Source organism: Sarcophilus harrisii, chromosome 2, assembly GCF_902635505.1.
Source record: "Sarcophilus harrisii chromosome 2, mSarHar1.11, whole genome shotgun sequence".
NCBI classification, from domain to species: domain Eukaryota; kingdom Metazoa; phylum Chordata; class Mammalia; order Dasyuromorphia; family Dasyuridae; genus Sarcophilus; species Sarcophilus harrisii.
Window position 1 is genome coordinate 34,582,547 of NC_045427.1, and position 27,697 is coordinate 34,610,243.

Consider the following 27,697-nt stretch of genomic DNA (forward strand, 5'->3'; position numbering starts at 1 on the left):
AATTCCAGGTCGAGGCAAATTAAATTCTTTAGAAGATAGGTTTTTTTTTTCTTTTCTCCCCTCATTCCTTGACTGCAGCAAGAAATGAGTTAATGGGAGAAACTGAAGCCATTTAAGAATTCGGTGAAGGCCTTTAGGAGAGAAGTCTTGTCTTTCCTGTCTGTGCTTTTCTCAAGCTCTCTAGACTTGTACCCTGTGTCCCTCCCCCATTCCTTGATACACTATGGCTCAGGAGCCCGAGGGCTATAGAATATGCATACTGTCTAGAGTTAAGTGAGGAGCTATTGAAGTGGAGATCATACGCACTCCTACTACACCACACCCACTCCTAGCACACTTCTCCGCTACCTTGCCCTTAATGATGGTGGCCCTCTGAGGAGGTGTTCACCGAGGCAAGCCCACCACATCACCCTTCTATAATGGGGGACAGCTCAAAGTCTGGAGCTAATTTGAGCTTGCTGGCAGACTCCGGGAGTCTTGGGGAAATTAGTTGCCTAGGAGACGTCGTAGGGACGAAATCCTGGTTTTCTTTGGCTATGGGCCTTCTAGAGGCCCTTTGGCACTTCTGAGACGTCTATGAAGGTTACATTATAGAATGGAAAGTCTTGGGGTTTGCAGATGATTGAACTTCCCTCCCTCATTCCTGGACATTTTAAGCTGTGTCAATCACTGGGCTAGGAAAAATGCCTTAATCTCAACACCTAATTCTGAATAGATTAGCTGAATTCCAATCTCTCTCTGGACCAGTCCATCCTTTAAAGTGATTTTTTTCTTTCTAATCCTGGGACTGATTAACACTTGTGCCCTCAGGCAAAAGCAGCTAGCCAAAACACACCCAGCACACTTGTCTCTTTTAAAGCTGAAAAACTGAACCTAATGAAATCTAGGACCCACCACCACCTCAACTTTTCGGGGTCCAAAACTCATTTTCTTCCACTCTGCTGCTAAAACCTGTTTCTTGGTTTCCTTTACCTCCAACCTAGACTCTCAGCTCTTTCTTCTCAGGCAACTTCTGCCTCATGGCAGAAGCGCCTTTTAATAAATCTCTCCCAGACTTAGGGCCTGTGATGTCCGGACTGTCCAGAGACCCCAGTCTCTTCCTGAGTTCGAGCAGGAGGAACACTGGAGAAACTGCGTCACACCACAAGGGCTGATTGGTCTCCGGCGTCCTGCTCCCGGTAGGGATTGGGGAGTCTGGCCTGTTTCCCTTTTATCCCAGGACAATCCCAGCACCTCAGGGGCCGGTAAGCTGGGTTGGCAGTGCTGAGATACTTTAACACTCCCTCTGACCCTTCTCCCCTCCCCATAAGAGTGGGGAAGAGTGGAGGCTCAGGTCTTTGCTATTAGGAACCAACTCTTTTAAAGAGAAGGCAGCACAGTTAAAAGATTTCTAAGAGCTTAAATTGCATTCTTATCTTGACTAGAGATATAGGCCTCTTGCCTACCCTGACTTCTTAGTCCACACCCTTTAATATCAACCCCAGGAGAAATTAGCTTTCCTGGAAATTAAGAATGAAAGGGCTAAACTCTAGGCTATTTAACACTTTTACTGTAGACAAATAATCTTTTGCTCCCAGCATTTTCTCCTACTTCTCCTTGTTAGATGGGTTCTTACAGGCAGCCTGATGCATTTCCTGCTGCATCTCCACCCTGGATGACACCCCGGTTTTAGCCAGCTCCCAAGATCTGGGCTTCAATCTTTGGACTCGCAACTGCCCTTCAGCCTGGAGAACATGGGACAACTGACTGGGGACAACTGACTGGGAACAACTGACCGGGACAAACGCCCCTTAGATGCCCTGCTGCCATCCCCAAATCCCACACCTCACGCCTCACCTCCTGGCATGAACCCCAAATCTCTACGGCCCTTGCCAGCTCGAAGCAGTTAAGAGGAGATCAGCGCCCCTTTTCCCACATGCCTTTAGAGGTGACTGCTTGAGGGGGAGATGAAGAGGGGACCCCTGAACTTGGAAAATCCTGGAAGGAGAAAATCTTCAATTCTGTCTCAATAACTGACTTTGCCCCATGTCTTTTTCCTTAAATGAATTTAAGTTCCAACTGCTTGAGTGGGGAATGATGTGGGAAAGATTCCAATCTTTGATTCCCAACCCCCCCCTAGCTAATGTAAATTACCCTTTGACTCACAAATCCTGGTCCCTTTGAATTCCAATAGAAGGTCCCGACCTGTCCCAGCCCCACCCGGATCTGAGCCAACTTTGGGGCTACACCCCAAAGCCCCTCGAGCTAAGTCTCTGACTTAAAAGGACCACACTGGGAACCCCTCTTTGCAGAGATTCCAAACATGGTTGCCATGTGAGGACCCTCTGTCCACTGGGCCCTCTGTCCAGTGCCCTCCTTATCTCTACCTTCACCTATCTCCTACTTCTAGACTCAATAATAAACCTCTTTTATTAATCTAGCTCTCTGGGCTAATAAATGCTTTTATTGGGAATCCGCGCCGCTTCTAGACCTCACATACCGCCGTATCCTTGCACCGAATCTAAGGGGGTTGCAGGGGAACTCTGTTTGACTCCCTGTACCCCAAACCCGCCACTAGACCTAACTAAACCCTAATTTCATTTAGGTATCCCAAATGTAGACCTCAACACATGTGGTCTACACCTCAACATTCGGTTCCTAACCTCAACAGGATGACGGCCTGAGAACACCATTCAGGACCTCTTCAGTGTGACCTGAGCTAGTCCCTTGAACCCCACTTTTTTCCTTAGCAGTTAAGAGGGGGTAGACTGCAGTCCAAGGACTACCTGTAGCCTGCATTGATTAAGCACCTACTGTGTGCCAGCAAGGAAGATATAACCAAACAATAAGCACTGAATAAGCCCCTATGGCAAAAGGCAATAAGAGGCCCTGCCCTCAAGGATCTCAGTGTATGGGGAGATAGCTGTGATATCTTATTGAGGGAAACCATGAGTAAAAAGAAAGGGGGGAGGGGGACTTGGGAGTCTGGAGAGGTGCAGGTTTAAGGGCACGCTTTGACCCATTGTTGTGAGCATGAATAATCACAGCTAACCATTTAAAAGACCTTAAAAGTGTTAAAAGTTGTTCAGATTAATGGGAGTGGGATAAAAAGGGAGGAAGGAAGAGGGAGGGATCTGTGGGTGGGGGAGGATATGAAATAACCCAAAATTAAGCAAGGACAGGGAAAAGGAGACTCGGCTATATTGTAACAAGAATCCCAGGTAGAGTTTATTGAAAAACCTCAAGAGAGGGCTTGGGACTCTTGTTCTCTAACAACGAAAAACCAGTGATTCCTTCAGGGATTATGTGTTGGCCTTGCTGGTATTATTTTAGATGCATATGTATGTCGGTATAAATGCATGTGTGGTTACATATATGCGTGTGTACATCAATATAAGTGTATTTCAATGTATCCATGTGTATTTATGTGTGTATGTCTGCATGTAGGTATCTTTGAGTGTGTATATAGGAGTCTTTAAAGATGCAGTCATATTGTTTGCAAAGAGTGTAGTATTTTTCTATCATTCCCTATGCTGATTCTTCCAGTTTCTTTTTCTTCTCTTCTTGCTGTAGCTAACATTTCCAATATAATAATGATGGTAATGGGCATTCTTGCTTCCACCTACCCTGACCTTTTTGGGGAGAATTCTAGCTTACATTCCTTTTTATTTATTTATTTATTTATTTTTTATTTAATAGCCTTTCATTTACAGGATATTATACATGGGTAACTTTACAGCATTAACAATTGCCAAACCTCTTGTTCCAATTTTTCACCTCTTACCCCCCCACCCCCTCCCCTAGATGGCAGGATGACCAGTAGATGTTAAATATATTACAATATAAATTAGATACACAATAAGTATACATGACCAAAACGTTATTTTGCTGTACAAAAAGAATCAGACTCTGAAATATTGTACAATTTCTAGCTTATATTCCTAACAGAAAATGCTTTCTGATGATTTTTGATGGATAATAATTATCATAGTAAGGAAAACTCCATTGATTCCTATTCTGTCTAGTCTTTTTAATAGAATAAATACTTTATTTTGTCAAAAGGTTTTTCTGCATCCATTAAGAATCATATGACTTCTGTCGGTTTTGTTATTGATATGATCAATTATGCTGATACTGAGCTACTCTTGAATGAGCCTTGCATTTCTGGTATGACCTTTGACCCAGCACTGTCTCTACTGGCTCTATAAACCCAAAGACATCATCATGAATGGAAAATAAACCACATGTTCAGAAATGTTTATAGCAGACCTTTTTGTAGTGGCAAAGAACTAGAAAATGAATGCCGGAATAAGTTGTGCTGTGAGTGTAATGGAGTATTACTGTTCTATGTGAAATGAACAGACTGATTTCAGAAAAACCTGCAAAGCCTTACATAAGCTGATGCTAAGTGAAGTGAGTAGAACCAAGTGAGCATTGTAGACAGTAACAAGATTATGTGATGATCAACTGTGATGGACTTGGCTCTTTTCAACAGTGAGGCGATGGGACAGTGCTAGTAGACTTGTGATAAGGGAGCTGTCCACATCCAGAGAAAGAAGATTATGGGAATTGAATGTGGATCAAAGCATAGTATTTTCAACTTTTTTTGTAGGTGGTTGTTTGCTTAGTTTTTTTTTTTTTCTTTTTTGTTTTTCCCCCTTGTGATCTGATTTTTCTTGTATAGCAAGATAAAAATATATTTAGAAGAATTGCATATGTTTAATCTGCATTGGATTACTTGCTCTCCACAAGTGGGGGAGGGATGAGGGAGGAAGAAAATTTGGAACAAAACATTTTTCAAGGGTGAATGTTGAAAAATTTCTTTGCATGCATTTTGAAAAATAAAAAGTTATTATTTAAAAAGAAATAAAAGAGAAATTAAAAAACTAAATTTATTTCATTTTTTGGCTACATTTTGAGATCCCAATGTCTCTCTCCCTTTTCCCCCACCCTGCTATGTAGGTGATTTATGTAGTCCCTTTCATCTCTCAAGCTCAGATCCTGTGATGTTTCAGAAATTACTGACATTTCAAGATGTTGCTGTGGAATTCACCCAGGAGGAATGGAGCTATTTGGATCCTGGCCAGAAGGACATGTACAGGGACGTGATGCTGGAAAACTATGAGAACTTTGTCTTTCTTGGTAAGGTACCTTGTTTTCATTCATTCAATTGGATTGAATATAACCTATGCAGTAACTAGGGGTGCAAGTGTTGAAGGCCAAAAAGCAGGACATGGTAGAATAGGGGGGGCATCCCATGGTGACCTGAAGAGATGGCAGAAAGAGCATCTTGTGTGAGCCACTTCAAGGTCAGTGAATTCCATCTGTCCATGGCTATGGGGTGGCTGAGGAGCTTGGCTGAATTTGAATTTTCTGGACAAGGAGGGAGAGTGCCTTTACATAATGCCTTTACATAAAGATGCCCTCTAACCTTTGAGCAATTTTTGAGCAGTTATTGCACTTCCCAGACAAAAAGTCCTTCTTTGTCAAACTGGAAATCAGCAGCTTCATTCTTCAGCCCTGCAGGCTCTCCTGTCACACTCTCTGGTCAGCCAGGCTTTAGGTTCTCCATAGAGCCCCAGGGCAGAGAAGGAAAGACTTCTCCCAGCAGACTAGGAATGGGTGAACGTGACCTCATCTGTCATATGTCTGCACCAAAGGCTCTGTTCCTTACCTTACATTTGCTGAGGGAAACATCTTTCAGGGATGCTTCTCTACATTTCCAGACATTCCCCTTTTCTGTAGAGAGAAACCAGGACTGAGTTCTGAGGTGTCTCTCTCTGTTCTCAACATTTTCCACTTGTTTCTCCTTGAGCAGGGCTTTCAGTAACTAAACCAACTGTGATTTCTCGGCTGGAGAGACATGAAGCCCCCTGGCTATCAAGGGAAGAAGACCCCAGATGCATTTCTGAGGGTGAGTAATAACCAGGTGGGCAGGGGGTGTAGTCTCCCAAGAGCCAGCCCTGGACTGAAGGAACCTCAGGGTTCTGAGTTTCAATCTGACCTCAGACACTTCCCAGCAGTGAGACCCTGGAAGGAAATAGCAAACTCCTCTGAGATATGAATCTCTGCCAAGAAATCCCTCAAAGGGGCTTACAAAGAATCAGATGCAGCTGAAAACCCCTGACCCAGAAATATAGGCAGAGACTCACTGCCAGCAGGAGCTTGACTGGGTCATCAGAGTGAGTTATCTTGGAAATGTTGGGCCTAAAGCTCTCTTTCATGGTTCATACGCCTGAGAAGATGAGCTGTGGGTATCCTTTCTACACTCCTCCTGTAACCTCACCTTTCATGTCAAGAAATGGTTTCTAGTAAATTTGCCCTTGTATTTCTCTGTAGTCTCAAAAAACATGTAATTCTTCTTGATCACGGTTAGCTTTCTAACCATATGTTGGGTCCTATCCTTTATTTTCATGACAGTTTAGAGTTCTTAAATTATTAGATTACTTTTTCTCTTTGAAGAGTCTTTTCTGAGAGATAAAGGTTAAAGAACTTTAAGGTGTAATTAAGTCTGACTTCTACTTAAAAAATCCCACCATTGCTCCATCCTCTTTCCTGTTTTATCTTCCTTTTAATTGGTCTCATTCTTTTCAGTGACATTTCCTATAAAGATGTCATCTAACCTGTCCACTTTCTAGTTTCCCTTTCCCACTTTAAATCGGTGCTGTCATCTATTTCACTGGTTCATGGAAAATTGTCTTTAAGTCATTACTGGCTTTAATAATAACTATAATTAATATACTAGTAGCAGATTTACTAGTGTTTGGAATTTTAAAATTTTAGATGTGAATTAAATTTAAATTTAAAATTTAGGACATGAAAACAGAGTCTAAAGTTCTGACATGTTACCAAACATAAAGAGCACCAGCTTCCCAGGTAGCTGACCTGGGTTCAGAGCCTGCCTCTCATACTTACTAAGTATGACACTGGACTATTCAGTCCACCTTTCAATGCTCCTTTTCTTTTAAGGCCTTGAGTCCTGTCCATCACTTTGTGACCCTGTTTGCCATTTCCAGATCCTGGAATGGTCTACCATTTCCTTCTCCAGCTCATGTAACAGATGGGAAAACAGGATTAAGTGCCTTGACCAGGGTCCTTCAGCTAGAAAGGGTCTAAAGCTAAATTAAAGTCAGGAAGATGAGTCTTCTTGCCCGAATGTTCAGTGCTCTGTACAGTATAGTGGTCACAGCTCACTGTTCAATATTCTAGACAACTCTCAATCTTTCAGATTGAGTAACTTTCAGAGAAGGTGGAAACCTGGTTTGGTCTAGAGATTTTCTTCATAAAATCAGAGTTTTAATCACTATGTCTTCTTCAGTGTTATCAGAGACTAACTTCAAATATAATCATCTTTGGTTTTGGAATTATTGTTTTCCTCTCTGAAAATGTACATGTTTATGAAGTCATTGGCAGTTCTGTTACTTTCCCCTCACCTATTTTTGGGCTTTAGCTCCTTCTTGATCATGTTTCTTCTACCTTGTCCATGTCAGTCACCTTTCTTCAATGGAGAGAACTGAATTTGGAATTGAATATAAAGTAGTTTTCTTTTCCCCACAACATTGCTCCCAGTGCTGACACTTTATGTTCCTTTCAGATTCCCCTGCTGAAAAAAGAGAATGTGAAACCAAAGAGTCAATTCCAAAATATTGTATTACTACCGGAGCGACATCCAAACAGGGACTCATAAAGGATGATTTCTACAAATCTAAATTGGGAGCAGCTCGGAATTATGACACTGGATTAGAAAGGCAGATAAACAACCTAGAAAGACAGTCCATGAAGCTAGTAATGAAGCATAACAAAACTTCATGTAGCAGAATTTCCGTTGTGAAGAATTTTTGTAAGTTTTATAAGTACAAGAAGCCTTTCAATTACCACTCAAAACTGAATCATTCCCATAGAGTGTGTTCTCAAGGAGAACCTCATAGAATTAATGAATGTGACAAATCCTTACAGATCAGTTCATGCTTTAGTGTACAGGGAGGAATTCATGCTGGAGTGAAAGCTCATAAATTTGGTGAATATGATAATGCATCTGGCTGCAAACCATACCTTAGTGTTCCACAGAAAAATCTTCAAGAAGAAAAGCCTATTAAACAATATAATAATGGTAGTAAAACTTTTAGGCAGAGGAGATATTTTTCTCAACATAATAGAGTTTCTTCTGAAGAGAAACCCTATAACTGTACCAAATGTGGGAAAACTTTCAGCCTTAAGGAAATCTTTATTAAACACAAGAAAATTCATACTGGAATGAAATCCTATAAATGTAATGAATGTGGAAAATCCTTCCCTCGGATCGATCACCTTAAGAGACATGAGAAAATTCATACTGGAGAGAAGCCATTTATATGTAAAGAATGTGGAAAAGCCTTCATGTTTAAGGGAATCCTTCATATACATGAGGCAATTCATTCTGAAAAGATGCCTTATAAATGTAATGAATGTGGGAAAGCCTTCAAACGCAAGGGAACCCTGAATATACATAAGAGAATTCATACTGGAGAGAAACCCTTTAAATGTAATGAATGCGGAAAAGCCTACACTCAGAAGTATCGCCTTAATATGCATAAAAATGTTCATACTGGAGAGAAACCCTATAAATGTAATGAATGTGGAAAAACTTTCACTCAGAAGTATCACCTTAATATGCATAAGAAAATTCATACTGGAGAGAAACCATATATATGTAAAGAATGTGGGAAAGCCTTCATGTTTAAGGTAAGGCTTGATATACATGAGGTAATTCATACTGGGCATAAGCCCTATACATGTAATGAATGTGGGAAAGCCTTCCGCCAGAAAGGAGGCCTTAGTTCACATAAGAGAATTCATACAGGAGAGAAACCCTTTAAATGTAATGAATGTGGAAAAGCCTACCAGCAGAAGGCAGGCCTTAATTCACACAAGAGAACTCATAGTGGAGAGAAACCCTTTAAATGTAATGAATGTGGAAAAGCCTATCAGCAGAAGGCAGGCCTTAATTCACACAAGAGAACTCATAGTGGAGAGAAACCCTTTAAATGTAATGAATGTGGAAAAGCCTTCAGGGACAAGACAGGCCTTACTTCACATATGAGAACTCATACTGGAGAGAAACCATTTAAATGTAATGAATGTGGAAAGGCCTTTAGGGAGAAAAGAAGTCTTACTTCACATAGGAAAAGTCATAATTGATATGAAACTATGTAATGAATGTGGAAAAGCCTTCAAAGTTAAGGAACCTCTTAATAGACATAAGAAAACTCATACTGATGTGAAACTATGTAATGAATGTGGAAAAGTCATCAAATGTAAGGAAAACCTTAATTTACATAAGAGATTTCACGTAGGAGAGAAACCTTAAAAATGCAAGGAATGTGGAAAACTGTTGAAGTGTATAGAAACTTTAAAAAATAAAGAAATTCCTTCTGGAGGGAAATCCTTTTAATGTACTGATATTGAAGCCTTGTCTTCTGGGTGTCATTATCCCTGTTATGGAGAAAGAAGGTAAAACTTTACACATCCTAGGTAGAGTCCTCCTGCTTAACAAGGTTGTTTCTTGTCCTTCATTCCTGAAGGTTAATTACCTCAGGGAGGGGATGTCCTGAGAGAAAAATAAATTAGACTGAGGGAGGGAAGGCTGTGCAAGGTTACCAGCCTGCCTTTGTTCTCCAGAACCATCTGGGTCCAGTGGCCAGATAACAGTTCTGGATGATTGGAAATAGCCCTGGAAGCAGGAGGAGGCATTAAGTTAGCATCTTTAACAGGTTTGACTAGGAATGCCTATTCAGTGATTAAGGCTGGTAAGGCTCTGGTGATCAGAAGAACTGGGGAGAATCCTGGCTTTCTGACTTATTGTCTTCCTCACTTAGGGTAACTTATTCAACTTTTTCTGGGCCTCAGGTTCCTCATTTCTAAAGTCAGGGGTTTGAACTAGACAAGGGCATCTTAAGTTATTTTGCAACTCCATGTACCAGCCTGCCTGTACCTGAGAGTTTTATCAGCAGGGTTTCACCCTTTTGGGGGTTCATATCATTGCTTAATAATACTTTAGAAAAAGTGTTTTCTAAACTTTAATAGAAATTTGGTTTCTGGTTTTTCTGGTTTGATTGTTTTTCACATTTTATGTTTTATTTCATTAATTAGTATTACTTCAATAAGAGTATGGTTAGGAAAAGTCATGGTTTGAATTTTTTTCTTATCTTTTCAAAAGAATATTCATCCTGTTGTACCAGTTTCCTTTTATGGTCCTGCCTCAATTTTCCTGAGGCTTTCACTTCTTCTTCAGTTTCCCTGAATTGTTCTTCCTCCATTCCTTGAATTGTTCTGCCTTCATCCCTGGGGTTCCAACACCACCAGTCCCTCCTAATCATCAGGATGTTTGATCCAGATAAGGAGAAAGACCTATCTTAGACATCATGACCCCAGATCTTCCCAGTTTATCAGAATATACAGTGCCTCCTCCCATTCTGTCATTGTTCTTAATCACCAAAACCCCATAAAGAATCTCTGGAACCTCACATTCAAGGCTGGATTCTTGGAGACCAAAGTCTCATTCAATTCTGGGATCAAAACATGAATTCTTTTGGTCCCAGCACACTCTCTCCCTCTCAAATAAAATATATTAAAAACTCTCTAATCTCTATCTTGCCTCAGTTTCTCTGGCATTACAATTCATTCAAATACTTTATATTCAAAATTTTTGGAAACATTGATTTGGTAGATTTAAAAATGTTAACTGGGTGTAAATTGGAATTTTAGTCTATAAATTTGATATGGTTTTAATTAGGACTATTCCATTAGTTTGAAATTGAAATTTTAATCAATACTATGTTGAGTGACAGTAGCAAAAGAAATTCAATCTATGCCAAGGTAGTACATGATTTGATATTTTCAGTGGTGGATTTCTGGATACATTCATCATAATTATTAGTGTAAATTACTAATAAATTAGATATGAAGAAATTTTCCATAAAATCTCCTCATTGTGTATAGACAATTACTTAATTACAATGATTGGCTGAAGGCAAATGAGATAAAATAAAAAATATCTTAGCCTAAATCAGGCTGTTCAGGTGCAGGAATAGGGGGAGAGATCCTCTCTTTTTGGAGATGTGGGTCCAATGTGAAAAATTCACGAGTGTTGAAATTTGGGAAAAAAGGATTTTTTATTGTTCACTAAGAAGGAGGCTTTTTTAGGCAGCAAATTCCTAATGAAAAATCACAGATCTGCAATTGAATAAAATCATTTTGAAGGCTTTTCCCAGAGTCTGGGAACCCCTAGAAGGGGATGGGGGCCACTCTCAAAAGATCAATGGAGGGTGATTTGATCAAGATCTCCAATTGAATGAAGCCACTTAACTTGTCTGGGAAGGAATGTTTTCAGGCTTCACCCCCATCAAGGCCAACCCCTGGAGTTGTGTCCAAGGAGGAGTGTTCATATCCTAATTCTGACTTCCTAGGTGTGGAAGGCTGAAGTGTGCGACTCCTCCTCTGCTCTCTAGTGTTTTACCTGAGAAATGAAGACTTTATGTAGGGTAAGGTTCAAGACACTTTCTTCCCAATATGTGGGCCTCTAGGCTTCCTGAAAATTCACCTTTTCAGTAGTGTTATGGCTCCTAACATGTGTGAGGTTTCACTGCTTGGATCCCACTTCTGTATAAGGATTCCTTTTATGACTCTCTAGTTTTGTTTGTAACAAGCCAACTAGCAGCTGGCTGCCTTGGCAGTGGTTAGATTATCAGGAGTCAGGAAGATTGATCATCCTGAGTCTGTATTTGGCTTTAAACACTTCCTAGCTGTGGGACCCTTGGCAAGTCACTTTAACCTGCTTTACCTTAGTTTCCTCATCTGTCAAATGTGCTAGAGAAAGAAATGGCAAAACAATTCCATGTTTTTGCCAGGAAAATCCAAAAAGGGGTCATAGAGTTGCACATGACTGCACAACAATAAATAAAATCCATTTTAGTGGCTCTTTTCTCAGCTTTGAAGGGGATGATCCGTATTGGAAATTGTGTTTTTTAATGGTAAGAATCTGTATATGCTCAAAGAAGATATTGATGAAGGAATGATTTTGGAGGACCATGGCCTTTAAGAAAAAGGTAAGAAAACAGATGTCAAGGTGGGAATAAGGAGAGAGGAACAAATGAGATGGAATGATCAGACACAAGTCGTCCCCAGGACCCTTTGAAAGGGGCTTCTCCCCCTGAGCACATCGCATGTTTCTTCTGAGCGAATTCAGCTCAGCTTCCCTGGTGGAGCCTGGCGCCTTTTGTGGGTGCACACCGTGCTGGGCGGTCTTGGGCCAGTGTCTCCCTTGTCAAACACTCGATTCTAAAACTCTTTGCTGATCCATTGAGAGCACCCTTGCCTCACCGACCACCTCATGAACACGTGTTGTCATGTGTGAGTTCTCCATAAGATGATTCCTTTTGGCAAGTGCACACTGGGCATTCCAGCAAAATGGCCACCTGGAGTTGTGCCCTCTGCAGCACAACTGGAAAGCTGGGCAGCTCAGGCAGGAAAGGCTCTCGGGGTCTGGTGTATTCATCTCCCAGATGCTCTTGAGAATCTTCCTAAGGCAGTTCAAAGTGACGTGATTCAGGCTCCTGGCATGGAATAAGTCTTAGAGAAATCAGGTGGGGAATGACTGACCACATGATGGTCTACAACAGCAGTGCAGTGTAAAAAGCTGGTGTCTGAGAAATCTGGAGTTCATCACCAGATACTGAGGTAGAGAAATCAAAAGAAGGGGAGCACAAATAAGAGGAGGACAGCAATATTAAGCCTGACGTAAAGGCTGTGCTTAATGGCCCAAGTCATCCCTGCTACCAGGGGGGCTGAGGTGGTAGATTGCTGGAACCCAGAAGCCAGGAGCTGTAGTTGGGTTGGTACCGAATCAGGTATCCAACCCAAGTCTGGCACTGGGATTAGCCCTGGCCTCTGCCCCCAAAAGCCTGCCTAAAGACAGACCAACTGCTCAGTCAGGAATAGGGCAGTCAAAGACTAAGATGGCCAAAGGACTATCCTAGTCTCTTCTGATCCAAAATTTTCTTTAGGTTAAACCCTCTGGCTTCATTGAGTCAGTTCCCATATGATGTCAGTTAAAGTGTTTTTTCTTGCTCCTGGCCCTGCTCTAGATACTGTGAGATCAGGTACAAACTCTTTTTGCCTGGAAAGAATTTTATAATCTTGAACCAACCCAGCTGCCCAGGCTTGTTGATCATTATTTTACTTTGTGGCAAGAGATGGAGGAAGAGAAAAATGAAAGAATGGAGGGAAGGAAGGAAAAGAAGGGACAAAAAGAGGAAATAAGGAATGAAGAAAAGCCTTGTCCCTAGAGAAATAGACAAAAAATCTGAGAAGAGTATGGATTGTCCAAGAAACTATCAGATATTACAAGTTTTGGTGGTTTTGAGAGATTTACATAGAGAAGCCAAAATTCTCAGAAACATTATAGTGGGAAAAAAATAACCTGTTTGTTCTGGAATTCATCTTGGCTCTCCATGTGGGGAGGGGAATGATGGCTGATTATGATTACTTGCCTGACAGCTATGAGAAAGGAGTTAATGAGATGGGGATGATATTGAGACGGTGATAAAATGAAAGTGTGAAGATGTAGACTTAAACTGGTTTGTAGATCAGGAAGAAACAGCCAGTGTGTGGTCTGTGTAATAAGTGGTAACCAGTCAAGTCCTCCTTTTAGTTTCCATTCCTCCTGGGACTGTAGTCTGGATAATTCTGCTACCCATTATTTATCTAATTGTCTTAATACTTTCTTCCATTCCCTTTTTTTCAACCAATGAAAGCAAGATTGGAGGAAAGGGGTGTTAAGGGACAGGTCAATTCTCCAAGAGCCTCCACAGCTATGGATCATAGCATCTGAAGGAATTACAAGGCAGCCTTTGCTGACAGGTGTTGTAAACTGGGAATGAGATTAAATGGAGGCAGAGGGAAAAGGAGGGAGGTCAGACAATGCAACGGCCTCTCAGTCAGAGATGTCAGAGAGCAGCAACGGCCTCTCAGTCTTCTTGTATCATCCTCTCACGAGAGGAGATCCATTCTGGGTTGTATCTCCAGCAGCCACTGTCAGGTGGCTCCTGTCTATTCCAACAATGGGGGAAGAAAAATAAAAGCAATCCAATATTGTCATATAAAAAAAAATTTCCTTTTTGCATGCCATATTCAAGACAGAATGGTCTTCTTCATGTTCTCACATATGGGATTCCATCATGTATCTCCAGGTCTTTGAGCCCAAAGTTAGAAATGCATTCATTCCTCATGTCTAGTCAACAGTTGCATTCAAAGGTTTTATGTCCCGAATCAGGGAAAATTGGAGAACCCTCAATAAAGTCCTTGAGTAGGAACAAATCTCCTGGGTAAGGACCCAGTAAAGTCTGGATTTTAGATGTTACAAAGTCAACAAAATGAAATATTCAGGCCTTTTAGAACCAGAGAGCAAAGAAAAAAAAAAAAAAGAACCCACCAATCATCTTCAAAGAACCTCTGAGAAAAAATTAGGTTTCTAAGCCTAAATCCAGAACATCTACAACAAAGAAAACTCTTGGAAGCATCCAGAACAATGCTATTCAAAGACCAAGGAACCATAGTTAACATTTACAACAGGCCTTGTAGCTTATATTAGAAACAAGAGGACATAGTAGAATACACTATGTCAAAAAGCAAAAGATCTGGGCCTTCAATAAGTTTGAAAAATTGAACAATCTTATGTAACAAAATTGACTAAAAGACTTTGAGCATTTTTGATGAAAAGACTAGAGATGGGTAGGAAATCTGAAGTACAGAACCAGAAATCCACAGGACTTTAGAAAGATCATTTTATTTGAGCATTGAGACAGGTAGTGATAATATTCCAATGGGGAGAGAAGAAACAAATGTCTCATCAGATCCTATAGATCTTTAAAGAATAATGGAGTTAAAAAAAGAATAGTGTTTTTTGAAAGTGCATTGATTTCATTTTTTTGCTTTTTAAAGGAGAAGGCCTGGTGAGCGTAAAAAGGAATATGGTACTGTAGAAAGAAGGAAGAAGGGGGCAAAACTTAGTATTTTTCCTATTTGGCATATGTGAAAAGAATATAGATGACAATACTATCTAAACTTATCTATATATTTAGTGCTATACTAAGCAAACTCCCAAGAAACATTTTACTGACCTAGAAAAAATAACATCAAAATTCATCGGGAAGAATAAAAGGTCAAGAATTTCAAGGGAACTAATGAAAAAAAAAAAAGTCAAATGAAGGTGGCCTAGCTGTACCTGATCTAAACCTATATTAGAAAGCAGCAGTAACCAAAATTATCTGGTACTGGCTAAAAAATAGACCAATTATTCAGTGGAATGATAGGTTCTCAGGACAAAATAGTCCATAACTACAGCAATCTACTGTTTGACAAACTAATAGACCTCAGCTTTTGGGATAAGAATTTGCTATTTGACAAAAACTGGGAAAATTGGAAATCAGTATGGCAGAAACTAGGCATTGACCCATACTTAACACCATACACCAAGATAAGGTCAAAATGGGTTCATGATCTAGGTAAAAAGAATGAGATTATAAATAAATTAGGAGAACATGGGATAGTTTACCTCTCAGATCTGTGGAGGAGAAAGGAATTTATGACCAATGAGGAACCAGAGAGCATTTTTGATTACAAAATAAACAATTTTGATTATATTACTAAAATTTTTTTATACAAACAAAACTAATGCACACAAGATTAGAAAGGAAGCAAACTGGGAAAACATTTTTACGTCAAAGGTTCTGATAAAGGCCTCATTTCCAAAATATATAGAGCAGTGGTTCTCAAAGTTTTGTTCTGAATAACTTCATGTTGTTAAAAAACTATTGAGGACCTGTTCAAATAGTTTTTGTTCACATGGGTTATATTTATAGCTATTTACTATATTAGAAATAAAAAATGATTTTGAATTTGTAGACCCTCTGAAAGGGTTTCAGAGACAACAATTCTTTGGACTACACTTTGAGGACCACTGATATAGAGAATTGATTTAAATTTGTAAGAAATCAAGTCATTCTCCAATTGATAAATGGTCAAAGGACATGAACAGACAATTTTCAGCTGAAGAAATGGAAACTATTTCTAGCCATATGAAAAGATGTTCCAAATCACTATTTATCAGAGAAATGTAAATTAAGACAACTCTGTCAGATTGGCTAAAATGACAGGAAAAGAAGGATGAATGTTGGGGGGGATGTGGGAAAACTGGGACACTGATACATTCTTGGTGGAGTTGTGAATAGATCTAACCATTCTGGAGAGCAATTTGGACCTATGCTCAAAAAGTTATCAAGTTGTGCATACCCTTTGAATCAGCAGTATACTGGGCATATCCCAAAGAGATCTTAAAGAAGGGAAAGGGACCCACATGTGCAAAAATGTTTGTGGCAGGCCTTTTTGTAGTGGCTAGAAACTGGAAACTGAGTGGATGCCCATCAGCTGGAGAATGGCTGAGTAAACTGTGGTATATGAATGTTATGAAATATTATTGTTGTATAAGAAACAAAAATCAGGATGATTTCAGAGAGATATTCAGAGAGGCTTGGAGAGACTTACATGAACTGATGTTAAGTTAAATGAGCAGAATCAAAAGATAATAAAAAAAAATACAAAACAGTTCTTACTTACTTATGGAGGAATAATGTATACAAAAGGAAACTGAAAAGCAGAAAGGTACCAGCCATCCTGCACGCACCCAAGAGAGTTCTAGATGGAAAGTAGAGTTTAGTTGGAAAGTCTAGTTCTCCACATTTCATAAAATAAAGGTTGGCACTTTAATGCTCTATTATCCAGTTCTCCAATCCATGGGTGTATAAGAGAGATAATGTTTAGTCATGGTAAAAATACTAGAGTATTCTGCCATTTCCTTCTGCACCCCATGTTACAGATGAGGAAATCAGGCAAACAAGGTGAATTGACTTGCCCAGGGTTACACAAAAAGAATGTGACATCAGATTTGAACTCAGGAAAATAAGTTTTGACTTTAGGCCAAGTACATTAAAGAGTAGAAATGTGAGGATGGTACCAGAATTCTGACATTATTTGGATTCTAAATAAGAGTCCTAAGTAACAGGTAATATTAAATTTGATACTAACTATATTTTTGTCCATTATCCTATCATCTATGCCTAAAGACCTAGTGTTAGGGTTTAGGGTTAGGGTTCTTTCCCAGTCTGTAGACATTCCTCCTGAGTTTTAGAGATTCTGATAGTTATACCTGAGCAGTGATCCAGTGATTCTCAAGTCTCTCTCTAACACACACACACACACACACACAGCTTCAGCTTCTTGATGTCTATCAGGAGAAATTGAGCAGTGGGATAGACTTTCTGGTGTTGTCCTTTCCCCTATCTCTTCCCCATACTACCTGTCATCTCCTAATTTCACTATGGCTTAAGGCGTTTCCTCTCAAACTCCACTTCTCTTTTTTGTAGGTAACTGCCTCTTTTAGGCTATTAAATCACTTTTAGGATTACTAAATCCTAAGGGCACACTCCAACCTCATTGCATGCTTCCTTTCTCCTGGATCATTGCAAGTTATACTAGGGAATGTGCTTGTTCCTTCATTGATCATTAAAATGTTTTCCTTGCTCTGTTCTCTTGCACTCTATTTCATATTTACCATTCCTTGTGACTATTTTATCTCTTCAATTTGTAACCTCTTGTCAATAACCTGTATTTTGCTAAGAGAATGGCCATCGTGAATTCCTCTCCTGACTGACGCTCAATATTTGTTGCCTACAAACCACATCATCTGATACTGTATCAGCCACATCAATGGGTAATATTGTATTTGATAGTAACACTATTTCCGTTATGTAGTAAGTGCCTAACGAGTCACTGTGAGTCACGTCTGACTCCAACTTTCTCCAGGTCCCCAAACATTCCTCTTGAGTGATACAGAGGGGAATTTTCTGGCACAGCAGAAGCTCAGACGCCGAAAAATAGCGGGATGGGGCGCGGAGGGAATGCCGCGAGGAAGCGTGCGTCCCGAACGTCTCCCTCAGAAGTGGGAGGATTGGGATTCCGACGGTTGTCTTACCTGGGCAGTGATGGACAAGTCTCATGCAGACACCGCCTCAGCCTCCGCACGTGTGACAGGAGAAGCTGGGCAGACGCCGGCCCCTGAGATCCCCTCCAGTTGTGGATCTGATCTCGATCACGGACGTAAAGCTCTTGGCAGGTAAAAGCGCTGTATACCTGCGCGCTAAGACTAGGGCTGTCTAGGGGAGGAGTAGCCTATGACGTCACTCTGCCGAACTGAGCGCTAAGACCTGGGCACGGAGTTTCCAGAAGCACCAGACATTTCTGCGGGAGAATTGGATATTTATTTAGCCAATATCCTACAGCCGCTTCTCTGTGCCTGCTTTTCCTCTCCCATCCAGCTCCCAGCAGAAGAAGAAGCGCCTTGAACGTAGAGACCATCTCGGTTAGCGCGTTTTGCTTCCTCCGGCTAGTCCCTGAAGCAGGGTCCCTTTAAGGCTCGGTTCCCTGAACTTGCTTATGCGCCTGCGCGGCAGCCGCAAGACTACATTTCCTAAAAGATAGGAGAGGAACCGCCGGAAGCGGAAGCGCCGCGCTGTCTCTGAGCAGGCACAGTTGGGGAGGTGTCCGTTTTCAATCTTTTACACTGACTGAGAAGGAGCTAGTGGCGACTTAGGTCCACCTGGGTGAGTGTCTGGTTGGCGGGAGCTCCCTGGCTTCGGGCAGCTCAGTTGTAAAGAATTGACCGAGCCGGGGAGGGGGAAAGGAGCCTCGAGGGCTCTGGGTTCTAATTCTGCCTCTTTAATGTGGTTTGAGAACCAGATATTGTGTGTTTTGTGGAGAGCAGGTGATGGGAGGCCCCAAAATTGAGGTTGGGTCCTGTGAAGAATTCGCAATGGCCGTTCTCTTTGCCAGACGTAGACTTAGTTAGGAGAGGTTACTGAGAAAACGAAGGCATTCCGTAGGCACCGGGAATGGTTAATGTGGAAGCGTGGGAGAGCGGAGGCAAGACAAACTCCTTACTGTTACCCACATGTCCTAAGCTGGCAGGCAAACCCTGAAAGGGACTTAGCCCCCTATGAGAGCTAGTTAGCTGTAGTGAGAGGGGGGATGGGAAGCGGGGTGGAGTTAGGAGAGAAATCATGTGGCAGGAGGGAGGGGAAAGGAATATATCTCCAGGGTGCCTCGGAGGGAATGACCTAAAAGGTCATCTATGGGAGGGCCCAGAAGAAGGTTTTGTGGGGAAATTTAACCGAAGGGATATGACAAAGATTTCTGAGAAGGTACAGCGGGGAGCCTGAGGCCGCTGCAGAGGGTGGGTCTGAGCAGTACCTCGCAGCGTTTTGGGCCATGGAGCTGAGCTGATCTCCATCAATGTCCTCTCCCTACTTGCTACAGGGATCAATTCTTTAGTTTCTCTTGGTCCAAAACACCATCATATTCAATCTCATCCTTCCCCATTGTTTTAATCTGTTAAATCTTTTGAAAAGTGGGGTGAGGATTAGACCAAGATTATAAAGTTTGGGGCAAAATCCCCAACACTTGTTAAGTAGATTCTTTAAATATGCCCTCATATTGTCTGCAAAGAGTAGTAGTATTTTTTCCCCTCATACCCTATGCTAATTTTTCCAGTTTTCTTTTTCTTGTTGTAGCTAACATTTCCAGTACAATAGTGGTAGTAATTTGTAGAGGGCTTCTGATAGTGGAGGAACTCTGGGTAAGATAAAGACCCTTCAGCCCAGAGGGAACCTGCTGATAATGTCTGGTTTGGCTCCCCATCTCTCTTAAGGACTCTTCATGCTTCCTGAGATGTCAGGGGGTGTGGCCCCCTCCCTTTGGTGTTCTCATCTTTCCTGAAAGGGGCAGGGGAGATGGTGACCAGCTGTGTTCTACTTGAAGCTAGGGATACTTACTGTAAGAGACCTTTAAGTATCAATAGCCTAGTGCATATAGTTAGCACGTGCTCAGTGTGATTAATGAGATAATGGTTGGCACATGCTTAGTATGCTGTAATGATGTAATTATTCTGAGGCATTTAAGGGCTGAGAGGACTGGAAATGAGACACTCCCATCTTTGACCATCCTCCTAGTGGCTGTCCTGCCTCCATCACTCCTTCACTAAGACCAAGGACTCTGGCTGCTCTAGAGATCCTCCAGAGAGCTAGTCCAGATGGTAGGTTTTGGCACCCCAATTTGGGGGCTCTAGAAAAGACACTACATTTTGGCACCCGACATGGGCTCTACACTCAGGAGCTAGGAACATAAAATTCTTCAAGTCCAGCCCCATCATTTTATAGGTCTGGAAAGGTAATGTGACTTGTCCAGGCTCACATGGCTAGTAAATGCCAGATCCTACTAAGATAGGATTTGGAGCCAGTTCTTCCAGACTCTTTACTGTTCTTTCTGTGTGCTCTTTCTCTATCTTTTTTTCCAATAACTTTTTCTTTTCTTTTTCTTTTCTCATTTTTATTACTCTTTTCTTTTTTACTTTTCTCTTTTCTATCTCTCAAATGTATATATGTGTGAGTTTATATAACTACAAATCTCAATATAACTAGAGTTTTTCTTTACTGACCTTTTTCTTAGTTAATCAGCTCCTTTAGATACGAAAAGATTTGTATTTAGTATTTATTATTGTTTGTGATGTCTTCAATTATGATAATTGTTCTATAAAGGGCAGGAACTTTGGAGAAATATACTTAAGGCTCAGTATGATTGATTTATATAAGGTGATAATTCAGTGGAATGGATAAGACAATGGTTATCTAGTTTAGTATGCAAGTTCTCTAGTTCAGCATGATTGATTTAATCTTACAACAAATAATTGTTCCCTAGTGATATGATGTGGTTGGTTTATACTCAATATACTGTAATGATGTAATTGTGATAGAATATATAAACTGGGGACAAAGTCAGCCAGAGAAGGAGAAGACAGAGGACTGGAGGCTGGAGCTCAAGCTCTTGGACTCAGATAGACTTCAAGATAGAGACCACAGTAATGGCTCTCCTGCATTCCTCCACTGAGGGCCCATTTCAGAGGGCCTCCAAAAAGCTAGCCGAGCCCGAGGCAGGAAACAGAATGTGAAGGAGACAATAAAGACTTTTGGACTTTATCCCTGGCTATTCTGGTAGTGATTACTCTGCTGAAAACAAGGTTGGTCCCGAAACTTCCAGAAAGCTAAACGAGAACATTCCAGTTCTATCCTATTCAGTATTTTAAAAGTGGGCATTTGTGTGTCCTGATGCTCCAGGTTGAATGTGAGGTTTCTGAAGCTGCTGTGGGATGTCCCTGCACCTTTTGGTAAAATCTGTACAGACATGGTCTGAATTCTTGCTCTGCTGGTAGTGACTATTGATACTAGTCACAGGTCAGCCCTGGGAAGTAAAAATGTACTCTAAGGTAACTCTGCCATCTTTCTAGGGGGACAAGACTTGGGAAAGGTCAGAATCTCAAAACACTGAAGAAGGATTGATTTTGGAGAACCATGGCCTTTAAAAGAAAGGTAAGAATACAGACATGATAGGGAGAAGGACAAGCCTTGCCTGGTCTGATTTGTCTTCTGAGAAACCCTCTTGCATCACAGTCCACCTGCTGGACGTGTCTCAAATGAAACATGTCCAAAAGAAAGCTCACCTTCCCCCACAACCCCCAATCTGGCATTCCTCCAGACTTCCTGTTTCTTTGCAGAGCCCATCATTCTTCCAGTCACTTTGCTCTCAATCCTGGAATCATTGCCACCTCCTTCGTCACATTGTCCATTCTTTGTCCAAGTCTTCTTGCTTCTGCCAGCATGGTGTTTCTTTCTTTCTTTCTTTTATTTTGTAAATTTTCCTTTATTTTTCCCACTTATATGTGAAAACAATGTTTAACGTTGTTGGGTTTTAAGTTCTGAGTTTCACATTTTTCTTTTTTTTTTTTTTTAATTTAATAGCCTTTTATTTACAGGATATATACATGGGTAACTTTACAGCATTAACAATTGCCAAACCTCTTGTTCCAATTTTTCACCTCTTACCCCCCCACCCCCTCCCCTAGATGGCAGGATGACCAGTAGATGTTAAATATATTAAAATATAACTTAGATACATAATAAGTATACATGAACAAAACATTATTTTGCTGTACAAAAAGAATCAGACTCTGAATTATTGTACAATTAGCTTGTGAAGGAAATCAAAAATGCAGGTGTGCATAAATATAGGGATTGGGAATTCAATGTAATGGTTTTTGTCATCTCCCAGAGTTCTTTTTCTGGGTATAGCTAGTTCAGTTCATTACTGCTCCATTAGAAATGATTTGGTTGATCTTGTTGCTGAGGATGGCCTGATCCATCAGAACTGGTCATCATATAGTATTGTTGTTGAAGTATATAATGATCTCCTGGTCCTGCTCATTTCCGAGTTTCACATTTTTCACCTCCCTCCCTGCCTTCCTCCCTCAAGATAACACTAAGCAATCTGAGATAGAGAGACTCCTCCACACACAAATACATGCCCGTGATATGTCCCTAGTCTTTCCAGATCCATGAGAAGAGCGCCCTTGCCACTGACCGCCTCATGGCGTTTGTCCCCCGTGAATTCTCCATGAAACAGCTTCTTTTGGCGAGCACACACTTGGCGTTCCAACAAGGCGGCCAGTCCCAGAGTGTGTTAGTGCCTTGTCCTGCGGCGGGTCAGTGCGTCACCGTCACCCTGGGAGTCCTCCCGGCGCTAGCTCCTGACCAGATGCTCCCTCAGCCTCAGGCTGGCTCTGACACGCCCACCGGGAAACTCCTTCTCCCTAACGTGCTGCCCTCCTGTGGCTCACAGGAACACTGCACCCGGGGCCGGAGCAGGGGGAGGGGGGAGAACGCTGGGACCCTCTCAGAGCCTGAGGCCTAGAGCTCTGGGCCCAGGGAGACGTTTGTGTCTCAGCTGGTGAAAGGTCCCTTCCACGGCTCTGGGACGAGAAGGTGGTTGTAATCACTCATGTGTAATTGTGAAATACTAACGATGAGGCCCACGCAGGGAGGGCCCCCCCTCCCCCTCGGCCTCTGCCAGAGGAAAGGCGCCTGCCTGAGGCCGCACGTGCGGAGGGCCCCGGGTTGGGGGCGGGGCGATTCCTCTCTAGAGGCCTCAGATTTCCCTGGGAGGGACCAGCCAGCTCTGGGGATGGAGGGCAGAGGTTGGCCAGCGTCCAGCTAAGGGCCCCGGCTTAAATGGAGCAGAGACAGAGGGGGCTTCGGGGACCCTCTGGTCCTAACAGTGTTTTGATGGGAATGTGCCCCTTGAGTTGTTGGAGGGGAGGTGCCCGTTCTCTGCATTCAGTGTTTTATACCTTTATTTTCCCAAACCAATTAATGTCATTACACGTTTTACTGTGTTTCCAATTTTCCTACATAACTGATTTAAACTGCAGTGACACCATTGAATTTCTCTTGCCTTCATTTGCTTTCTGATTTCAAAAGAAGTTTTCTTTTTCTGGGAACACGTTTTGTTTTACCACCAATCAGAATCCCACTTAGGGCTTGCTTGGTGCCCAAAGGTTGGTTGTTTAAAAGCACCAAACAACAGAAATTTATTTTGTTTTGTTTTGTTTTTATATAAGGGGAAGTTTTTGTAGTAGCTTGCTGGCTGAAAATGGGGAAATAGCAATTCCACTGCTGAATCTTTCTGGTCTTAACAAATGAAAGTTTAAAAAAGGAAGGAAAAAAAAACATTGACCTATGTTTAAAAAGTTGGTCAACAAGACTGTTGGTCACAGTCAATGACCTAAGTGGCCATAACAGAGTCATCTTCTGCTATTAGACAAGTGATTGGTCCAGACATTCAAAAATATTTTGGGGGATTTTTCATGTAGTTGTAATCCCTGTCACGCTATGGTGACAAGACAAAACAAGGAGAGCTTCAGTTATATTCCTGTAGTGAAACAATAGAGAATCTGTAGCTCACTGCTCTGGTACCTTATATATACCAAACTTTGATATAGTTGTATCAAATTGATTAATACTGATTGGAATAAAGTCGATTTCCAGATGAATAGTTAATCTCAAGACAAAGCCAAAAGAAGCAATTATGGACCATCCCTACCTAATGTGAATGTGCCCTTAGAGGAACCTCCAAGAAGACTGGCTGGAGTGAAAGCCTCTTGGGAAGAGTGGTAGTGAATTTTTTTTTAATGAACTAGATCTAGTTTTATCCATGTAGGATGAAATCACCTAGAGATGAAGCTCAGGATTGCTCCATAGATTCTTGCCTTAGTTTCCTTGAGTATTGAGAGTTTAAATAGCATACCCAAGGTACATGATAAGCCTTGGAAGGTTCTTGCACTGGAATCTTTGTAGCTCAGGCTGGTTCTCTATCTTACTTTTCAATGGCTGCCTTTATCTAGGAATGTTATAAAAGAGATGGTATTAGGCTGCAGAAGTCCTTGAATTCTTATGAAAGGATTTTGGATATTACTCTAGAGAACTTGAATGATAGAGTTCTCTTTCCTGACAGTGTATCACTTTCTCTAATGATCTTCTTTCAAATCAGTAATCTTTATTTATTTTTTTATTTTTTGCTGGGGCAGTTGGGATTAAGTGACCTGTCCAAGGTCACACAGCTAGGCAGTTTCAAATATCTGAGATCATCTTTGAACTCAGGTCCTCCTGATTTCAGGGCTGGTGCTCTATCCACTATGCCACCTAGCTGCCCCAAAATCAATAAATATTTTTAAATCTGTGTGCTAGACACTGTATTAAGCACTGGGAATACAAAAAGAGGCACAAGACAGTCACTGCTCTCAGGGACTTTCTATTCTAGTGGGAGGAAAGTGGGGGTAGCTTTGCCTGCTCTTGAAACTAACCCACAAATCTTTTGATGTTGTACCTTGGGCTTTCATCTTTCCCTCTTTCCTAAGCTTCCTTGAACTCCTGAATCGGGGACCTAATCCTTCTAAGCATTTATAGCTGAGTACAGAGCTCTATTACACTCTTCCATTATTTCCTGGTTCTCTTCTACCTCAGACTTCAATAATCAAATTTACTCAATTTGTTCTCTCCAAGGATCACACTTTAGATCTCACTGGGCATATCTCAATGATTCTCTTTATTCTTGGAAGCCTTGGAAACCATTTGCCTTTTCCTTGTTTATTTGTGATTATTTTTTTCTTGTAAGTAAACCCTAGGAAAAAAAATAAAGACACTCTTGTGTTGCGTTAATGGGAGAAAACAGATTGTGGGGAAGTAGCTACTAGAACTGAACACTATTTTGGTGTCCCTTGCACAGTACAGTGATGAGATATAGATTGGATGCTTCTTATTTGTGAACTCCTGGGCCATGGAAGGTCAGAGGACTTGTCAGGTTTCTCTCTCAAACTTTTGTATACCAACAAAAGCATATGTGTGTTCCTATTTCTTGTGTTTTCTCACTTTTATTTCTTTTTAATTCCTTAAGGACTATATAATAATGCCTCATAAGTTTTTCTTTTGTTTTAGTCTTTTCCTAATTAGTGGTTGCAAATGTTTTTAAAGTGTTTAGTTACCAGTTGTATTTTCTCTTGTGTGAATTAGGTTCATTCCCTCTGGTCTTTCTCCTTCGAATATCCTTTTGACTTTATAGGTTTGTATCAATTCCTTGTGACTTCTGAAATTGAAGCTTGTCCCTACCCTGTTTCTACCAAATTATTTCCTCAGTTCTTTTGCATTTGTTGATGTCTAATTATTGGTTTTCTTTTTCTTTTAATTAAAATTCTTATTTTGAAAATATATACTTTGCTGTGCAACAAGAGAACTGTTCAGTTCTGCACACATATATTGTATCTAGGATATACTGTGACATACTTAAACATGTATAGGACTGCTTGCCATCTGGGGGAAGGGGTAGAGGGAAGGAGTGAAAAAATTGGAACAGAAGTGAGTGCAAAGGATAATGTTGTAAAGAAATTTTTTTCAAAATTAAAAAAAAAGAAACATTTTCCTAGTCCAAGACAACTTATAAAGTCAGCAGGAAATACCTATAACACCAGATTTGGGGGCAGCCCACAGGACAGTGTACCTAGTGAATACCAGCATTAGGCCTTAAAAGCAATTGTGATAACAGCAACAAGCATTTTGGGAAAACTAATCCCAGAGAGGGTAAATTGGTTAGATAATTGGTCAGGAAGAAATTACAAGAGGCCCTTAGCAGTGGGTTTAGGACCATGTAAATATCTGTATTCATGAAAAATGTTCTGTATCATCTCATATCTATCAGACTAGAAGAAAAGGAAAATGACACCCCAGAGGGAATGTGAAAAAAATAAGGAAACTAATGCATTATTGAAGGAATTCTGAATTGATCCAGCCATTTCGGACAGCAATTTAAAACTATACCCAAAGAATTATAAAACTATCTATCCTTTGATCCAGAATTATCACTACCAGATCTTGTAGCCCAAAGAGATTTTTTAAAAGAGGAACGAAACCTATGTGTACATCTTTTTTGGAAGCAAAAATTATAAATTAAATGGATGCCCATAAATTGGGAATGGCTGAATAAATTGTGGGTTATGATTGTGATAAAATGGTGGTATGTTATAAGAAGTGATGACTAAAATGATTACGGAAAAACATGGGAAGATTTATATGAACTAGTGCAAAGTAAAGTGCTCAGTAGCAGGAGAATATGGCAATAGCCATTTTACACAATAACGAATTGTAAATGACAATTATTCATCAATACAAGGGTTAAAGACTATTCTAAGGGATTTATGATGAAAAATGGCATCACCTTCAGAGATAGAACTGATGGAATCTGAATACAGATTGACACATTTTTTAACACTTTCATTTTTCTTGCTTTTTTGTTCAACATGGCCAATAAATAAGTACTTTTGAATGACTTTAAATATATATTAAAAAAAACATGGCCAATAAATAAGTACTTTTGAATGACTTTAAATATATTTTTAAAAAAAGAAAATATATACTTTGATAATTTTTAGCATTCACCCATGCAAAGTCTTGTGTTCTAAAATATTTAACTTCCTTCCCTGCATGTCCTCCCCTACTTGGCAAGTAATCCAGTATATGTTAAACAAAGAGACTCTATTTCTTTTCTTATGATGCAATGAATATGTGACCTATTTCCCAGAGAAAGATGATTGCCAGAGGTGTTATGGGCCAGAACTCTCGTACTTGAAACAAGGGATCTTACAAGGTGCTAACTCAGTGGAATTGATGAGACAATGGTTATCTAGTTTAGCATGGTAATTAATAGTTCTCTAGTTCAGTATGATTGAATTGAATTGAAGAGAGAGTACCATAAGCATGGGAAAATATTTGTGCCTTAATATTTAAAAAAATATGATGGAAAGAACATAAATGTCTACTGCTCTGTGTTCTTCCTCTCCTATCATTACAAAATCGTTATGAGAAGCACCTCTTTATAATTTTTTTTTTTTTATAGTAACTTTTTATTGACAGAATCCATGCCAGGGTAATTTTTTTTACAACATTATCCCTTGCACTCACTTCTGTTCTGATTTTTCCCTCCCACCCTCCACCCCCTCCCCTAGATGGCAAGCAGTCCTATATATGTTGAATATATCCTAGTATATCCTAGATACAATGTATGTGTGCAGATCCAAACAGTTTTCTTGTTGCACAGGGAGAATTGGATTCAGAAGGTAGAAATAACCCAGGAAGAAAAACAAAAATGCAAACAGTTTACATTCATTTCCCAGTGTTTTTTTTTCTTTGGGTTAACT

The 27,697-nt window shown here is 40.6% G+C and overlaps 1 protein-coding gene across 9 annotated transcripts in view; it reads left to right on the forward strand.

Annotated features, from left to right (window-relative positions):
• LOC100919647 (gastrula zinc finger protein XlCGF26.1-like) overlaps window positions 1-27,697 on the forward strand; it is a 64,411-nt gene that overhangs the window by 5,493 nt on the left and 31,221 nt on the right. For 2 of the 9 annotated variants that reach the window (XM_031949871.1, XM_031949869.1), the window contains exons 2-3: window positions 4,973-5,121; window positions 5,798-5,893. In XM_031949871.1, the coding sequence (XP_031805731.1) occupies window positions 4,973-5,121; window positions 5,798-5,893 (245 nt within the window). Of the gene's footprint in view, window positions 1-4,941; window positions 5,122-5,696; window positions 5,894-7,573; window positions 10,386-18,550; window positions 18,672-21,406; window positions 21,489-27,697 lie in introns of those variants that run through there. The other 7 variants (XM_031949865.1, XM_031949866.1, XM_031949864.1 and 4 more) reach the window with 6 other exon arrangements.